Genomic DNA, 7212 nt, shown 5'->3' on the forward strand with positions numbered 1-7212 from the left:
TTTGCCTCCCTCTCCACGAAGCCAGTCAAAAGTTGTTTGCATTCGAGTGGGAAAATCCTAAAAGTGGTCGAAGGACCCAGCTCACTTGGACGGTGTTGCCGCAAGGGTTTAAGAATAGTCCTACCATTTTCGGCAATCAGCTTGCGAGAGACCTGGAATCCTGGGAAGCCCCGTCCGAGAAAGGAAAATTGTTACAGTACGTGGATGACATCCTGATCGCTACCAACACAGAGGAAGATTGTATGGCGTGGACGGTGAGTCTGTCGAATTTCTTAGGGCTTCAAGGATATAGGGTGTCCAAGAAGAAGGCCCAGGTAATGCAGCGTAAAGTGAATTATTTGGGCTATGAGATCAGCGCGGGACAGAGAACTTTGGGGCAGGCCCGCAAAGAGGTGATATGCCAAACTAAAAAACCCCAGACGGTAAAGGAATTGCGAACCTTTCTGGGCATGACAGGGTGGTGTCGATTGTGGATCTACAATTATGGACTGCTTGTTAAACCATTATATGCACTGACAGCGACTGAGCAGAAACACCTCGAATGGAATAAAGAGGCTGAACAAGCTTTTGAACAACTAAAGAAGGCCCTGATGTCAGCCCCAGCCTTAGGACTCCCGGATGTAGGTAAGCCGTTTCTCCTTTTTTCTCACGAGAAACAGGGCATTGCCCTAGGAATATTGGCACAGGAGCTAGGTCCGTACCGTCGGGCAGTTGGCTACCTCTCTAAACAGTTAGACGCGACTGCAAAGGGCTGGCCTGGATGCCTAAGGGCAGTTGCGGCTGTGATACTAAATATACAGGAAGCCCGAAAATTTACCCTGGGCCAGAAAATGACTGGTTTTGTGTCCCATGCAGTGTCGGCAGTATTGGAAACAAAGGGTGGACACTGGCTATCTCCACAAAGATTCCTGCGATACCAAGCTGTAATAGTGGAACAGGATGATGTGGAAATCGTGGTTACTAACATTGTCAACCCAGCTTCTTTTCTCAGCGGAAACACAGGAGAACCAGTGCATCATGACTGCTTAGAAACTATTGAAGCGACATACGCAAGTCGCCCAGACTTAAAGGATAGCCCCATAGAAAACGGAGAAAACTGGTTCACAGACGGGAGCAGCTATGTCCTGAATGGCAATCGACACGCAGGTTACGCCATCACCACCAGTCAAGAGGTAATAGAGTCAGGACCTTTGCCCATGAACACCTCCGCACAAAAGGCAGAAATAATTGCCCTAACTCGAGCCCTGGAGTTGGCTCAGAGCAAAACTGTAAACATTTACACAGACTCAAAATATGCCTTTGGAGTTGTACACGCACATGGAGCAATTTGGAAAGAAAGAGGTTTATTGAACTCCCAAGGGAAAAATATCAAACATGCAGAAGAAATTCTGAAGTTACTAGAAGCTGTCCAACTCCCTGAGAAAGTGGCAATTATGCATATTAAGGCACACCAGAAAGTGAGCTCAGATTTGGAAAAAGGGAATGAACTGGCGGACAGAGAAGCAAAACAAGTGGCCAAAACGAAAATAAAAGTAGCAGGGGCTTTAATCCCCGATAGACATATTTCCCTACAAGATAAACCAAAATACACTAGGGAAGATCAGAAACTTATTTCAGACTTAGAAGGGTCATATAATGAAGAGGGATGGGCTTATACCCCACAGGGAAGATTAATTGTCCCCTCATATTTACTGTGGCATTTAATACGGGAAGAACATAGGAAGAGACATTGGGGAATGGAGGCTCTGTATAAGCATCTGATAAAAGATATTGTGGCTAGAAACTTATATACCACAGTGAGACAGGTGACTCAACAGTGTGACCTTTGCCTCCAGACTAATCCAAAGAATACTCCCAAACTAGAGATGGGCCAGATTGGAAAGGGTAATGGGCCTGGACAACAATGGCAGGTTGATTTCACGGAACTTCCAAGAAAAGGGGGGTACCAATATTTGCTGGTATTAACTGATACCTTTTCAGGTTGGCCAGAAGCGTTCCCAACCAGAACTGCCAAGGCTCGGGAGGTAACTAAAATACTAATACAAGAAATAATACCGCGTTTTGGGGTTCCAGCAACCATATCCTCTGACAGGGGACCACACTTTGTTTCAAAAATAGTGCAACAAACCACCCACCATTTAGGTATAGATTGGCAACTTCACACCCCATATCGCCCTCAGTCGAGTGGCCAAGTGGAGAAAATGAACCACTTAATCAAACAGCGAATTGTAAAGTTGGGACAAGAAGCAAACTTGCCATGGCCTCAGTCTCTCCCTTTAGCCCTTTTGCGTATACGGACAAGACCGAGGGTGAGGGGAGGACTGAGCCCTTTTGAAATTCTGTATGGACGCCCCTATGGAATACAAAAGGGGACATCAATGCAAATTGGGGATGAAATTATGACTTCCTATATGGTGGCATTGAGCAAGCAGCTCAATAAAATTGGAAAACATGTAATTGGGACCCGGGGAAGGGGTCTGGATGGGCCTGTACATGATATCCAACCTGGAGATTATGTATATGTAAAGTCTCTTGCAGAGAAAACCTTGAAACCACAGTGGAAAGGACCATACCAAGTACTCCTCACCTCCTTCACAGCAATCAAAATTAAAGAACAGAATGCCTGGATTCATCATACCCGTGTGAAGAAGTCGCCACAAAAGCTTTGGACATCAGAAATTCAAGGGCCGTTAAAGCTCAAGCTAAAAAGATAGGATGTGGGTTAAATTTAACATGATTCTGATAATTTCACAGGTGATAGACACAGCGGCCTGGCGAGAGAATTGGTATGTTCAGGCGATTCAAAACATCACCAAAATTTTAAATAAAACAGATTGTTGGATCTGTACCCAAATGCCAAGACACTCTGGTTATGAGATACCGTTAATAGGCATCCCACTGCCAGTTTCCCTGACGAACCGCCAAGACGGCTCCTTTTGGGGAAATACAATCTGGAGCACAGACCCTCAGGTTAAGTGGGGACGAGAATTAAAAATAACTGTTGAAGAGACCAGCACATTAGGGGATAACTGCCTGGTAAGTTCGGGAAAAGGGCTGTTTATGGGAGAACACCCAAATTGTAACAGAAGTCGTACATTAAATATGACAGGTAGAGACTTGGGATTTTTAAAATTGAACTATACCAGTCTCCCGACCCCACAAGGGACAGGGTGGTATTGGTTGTGTGGCACAACGGCTCATAAAGTCTTGCCCATAGGATGGCGAGGAGCATGCACTCTGGGAGGTCTGGTCCCCAATATTACTATCATTGACGGGTTAACGCGACCCCCCATAAGAAAAAAACGGAACGTCGTAAATAACCCCCTCATAAACAGACCAACGAGTTTCCACAGTTTTGCACGACGGCTCATTCCGTTTTTAGGGGTTAGTGAGTTGGGAAAGGCAATAATAAACATCTCAGCTGTAATAGAAACAGTGGAAAATAGGACAGTTGATGCCCTCCTGGCACTCCAGGAGGAAGTTACTGACTTATCGAAAATAGTATCACAGAATCGTATGGCTTTAGATTTGCTATTAGCCTCCCAAGGGGGGGTATGCACTGTGATCAATATAGATTGTTGCATGTATGCAGATCAGAGCGGGCGAATCACCGAAGACCTCCAAGAAATTAGGAAACAAGTAAATATTCTACATAAAGTGACACAAGACAACACTTCTTGGGGCTTTTCTGAATTATGGGAGAAATTGACATCCTGGTTGCCCAATCTAACATGGTTAAAACAATTATTTGTAATGATCATTGTAATTGTCTTTCTATTTTTAATTATTAGTATAGCTATCCGTTGTGGATTTTGGTGTCTTAAGGGAACTGGAAATTCCTATAGCGAATGGAAGAGAAATCAACTGCGACAAAAATTAGTATCTAATCAATACTTCGAGTCTGAGTAAAAGAATTTACTAATTTCTTTGAAAAGGGGGGACTGAGAGAGGGGGGGGGGTAAGAGATAGGGTAAAGTTTAATGATTATGATAGTCTGCTTAGCTGTTTAGGGTAAAGTTTAATGATTATGATAGCCTGCTTAGCTGTTTGCCAAATCTTACATGGTCTGCTTGGGTGCTGTGATAAGGTATACGGGAGTAGAGAGCTTTATGACCATATAAGTCCAGCTTTATGACCATATAAGTCCAAAGAACAATCACAACCTTGCAAGAACAAGCCAAAGCCGGTTCTGCGGTTTGGACAAAGACCAGGACGTTACTGAGCCTGCGCCAGATGTGGGGGCAACTAGCGGTCACGAGGAAGACTCGCCTGCCTTCATCCTCAGGACCCCTGATGACCACCACCAGGAGACACTGCGCAAACTCAGTCGAGAGAAAAATATGGAAATGACTCGCAGAACTAATTTTAATATGAAGCGGGGATAGGTAATGCATATGTATAGGCGTATTGCAACATATTATGAATATGTAATGAGTTGCCTTATAAAATAGAGCAAGTTTTTGCATCAGGCGCGCACGGTTTTCGGCGGGACTACCCCCCCCCGTGCTGCCCAGCGCTGAATAAACATACCTACTTTACAATCTTACAGATGGTGGAGTCTGCTTTCCACGTGTCAGTGAGCTGTGGGAAATCCGTAACGGGGAATCAGGCTTCGTCCCCAGAAAGAGACGTATATGGACTCATAAAGGGTCTTCTAGTCAGATCAGGGAGTCCGTGCCTCAGTCTCCTCAAATGGTGACCCATATGGTGGTGTTCCGAAGCCTTGGAAGAATAAGGACGGAAAAAAGACAGCTCGTGGAAGAGGGCTGCGTTCCGGAGGAGACGGCTTGGCTGAACGATCGTCTTGCTGTCTGGACCAGGCTGACAACCTAAACCCCCAGGATAACACCTGTATTCATCGAGACAGGTGAGCAGCCAAGAAACTTTAGAGACTTTGAAAGAATGAAAGTGTGTACATACAGCAGCCAATTGTATGATGCTGCCGCGGAGGGGAACTCCGTGTCGGGAATGCATTTAACATCTTGGTGGCAAATTCTGACTACTCTTTGCCAAGTGTGGACTAATTCTACTATCGGTGCTAAACCAGAGGAAGCTGTAAATTCCACCGACAGCGCGACTCTTCTCAAGACACCGTCAGCAATGGCGATTCTGTCCACACCTCCTCTGCCCCCAAAGCTTCTGTCACTGATTGCAGCGACCCTCACAACACAGGAGCAAGCACGGGAACAGGACAACTCGGACAATGATTTTATTGACACTGATAAACCTTTTGATCCAGGTCCTATAGATCTGGAAAAGGAGCTAGACCTTTTCCCCACCCCCTCGTCTCTCCTGTTGCACTGATGGTATTTTTGGGGAGGGTGAAAGGGAGTCTGAGGGATTGGTGGCAGGAATGCAAGTGGGAAACACTTCAGTGATGGGTTTTGGGAGTCGCTAGGGCATGTTCAGTATTTTGTCAGACAAATCAACCTGCAGAGTGGCAGCCTGTGCAATACGAGGCTGTTAAAGTGTTAAGCAAAGCAGTGCGGGAAGGGAGGATTCATAATACATTTGCTATGTCCCTTCCTGAAGTGATGGCAGAGCCTTATAGGCTCACACTGCATGATTGGAAGTTACTGCTTTGTATGGTACTAACTGATACAGTATATGATGTGGTTATCTGATTTTTGTGAGCTATGTGTAGTGGCCTTGACTGAAAACCTTAATCGGGGAATTGCTGTTAACTATGAGCAGTTGGCTGGAGAAAATAATTGTGCTGATTCTGTGACTCAGGCAAGGTATCCCAGGGACAACTATTTGCAATTGAAGGAGATGGCTATTAAAGCAGTCAGGATGCGGGAGTCTTGCCACAGTCTTGCAGGGTCCTAGAGAGTCACTAACTTTAATACTAACTTTATTGATTGGCTTCAGAATATTTTGCAACAAGTCGAACATCAGGAAGCTCAAGGGTTGCTTTTAAAACAACTAGCTGTGATAATGCCAATGAAAATTGTAAATGGGCTACTTTCACAATCGCAACCCCAACATGTGTCAAATGATTGTAACGGAGAACTCACAGCAGACTGTAATTCTCAGGCTGAGTTCTGGAACGCAGCATAACACATTTTTGCTTCTCTAATCTCTTCTGTAAGAATAGTACACGCTTTTAACTTGCTTAGTAAATTAGGCTGCTAGCTTGCTAAACAAAGTAATACTACAAATACTATTTTTTTTTCTGGCTTATTAACAGTTGTTGATTCTGTCCACCATATGTTGCTACAGAACCGAGTTGCTATTGATTTTTATTATTAGCACAGGGACACAAGTGTGAAGACTTTGATAGGATGTGTTACGTGAATCTGAGTGACCACTGTGAATTAATTTACAAAAGTATACAAAACTCAAAAGCCTTAAAAGAAAGATCTGCAACAGAGCCAGGGGCGGGATGCCTTTGGTCTCTTCTCACGGCTGGGAAACTTTGGGCCATGACTCAAAAGTATTACAGGATTTATTATAATTATCTTTAACCACCTTATTGATGTTTGCCTTATGTCTCCCATACCTTTTTTCCTGTATTCAGTGTTTAGTTGATTGTAACATAAATCGGGTCATGGTCACCCAGCCTACACACAACCTTTGCCTTGTCGCAATTAACAAGCAAAAAAGAGGAGGATAGAGAATGTCTGAAGAGAGAGATAGGAGAGGAAGCTGGAGAATATTTGACCTAACAAGAGATGAGAGAACAGCTGGGTATTGTGAAGGAGGGTAGGAATGATAAACATGGTTATCTAGTGTTTAATAGGTGTCTGCATACTTGTAGAGATATATAGCTATGTAGCTACATGAATGATTTCTGCCCTGAGCCTGGTGGCACATACAGCTTCGGTTTGTGTCCAGGCTCAGAGATGTAAATAGGGGCTTCTCTGTTATGGTAAAAGTGTTTCTCTTTGCATAAAAAAGAGAGGGAATGAAGGGAATGACCCCAGAGGTATGTTCAGAGAAGGCATGCGATGTTTTGAACTTTTTGACTGAACCAGTTCTTGTTTGGTGTGCCCTTCCATCTATGTATAATGTTAATCTAAAAGAAGCTGATATTGTTTACACTTTGTCGATAATTGTCTTTCTGTAGATGCTAATGTAGTAGGAGGCTATGATGGGAACGTGTCGCAGCGGTTCTTCTCTTATCCAGAGTAACAGCAGGGAAAGCATTAAAGAGTTAAATCACCTTGTTTGTTAGGCAGTTAAGAATGTGAGTCAAAATTGCCACTGCTT

General features: G+C 44.1%; 1 protein-coding gene across 1 annotated transcript; it reads left to right on the forward strand.

Annotated features, from left to right (window-relative positions):
• Positions 1-590: 590 nt before the first annotated feature.
• Positions 591-3311, forward strand: LOC130141906 (uncharacterized). The gene is made up of 2 exons (XM_056323202.1): positions 591-2522; positions 2559-3311. The coding sequence occupies exons 1-2, from the start codon at positions 591-593 to the stop codon at positions 2712-2714; spliced, it is 2088 nt and encodes a 695-aa protein (XP_056179177.1). The 3' UTR covers positions 2715-3311.
• Positions 3312-7212: the final 3901 nt, after the last annotated feature.

This window comes from Falco biarmicus, chromosome W (genome assembly GCF_023638135.1).
Source record: "Falco biarmicus isolate bFalBia1 chromosome W, bFalBia1.pri, whole genome shotgun sequence".
Classification (NCBI taxonomy): Eukaryota; Metazoa; Chordata; class Aves; order Falconiformes; family Falconidae; genus Falco; species Falco biarmicus.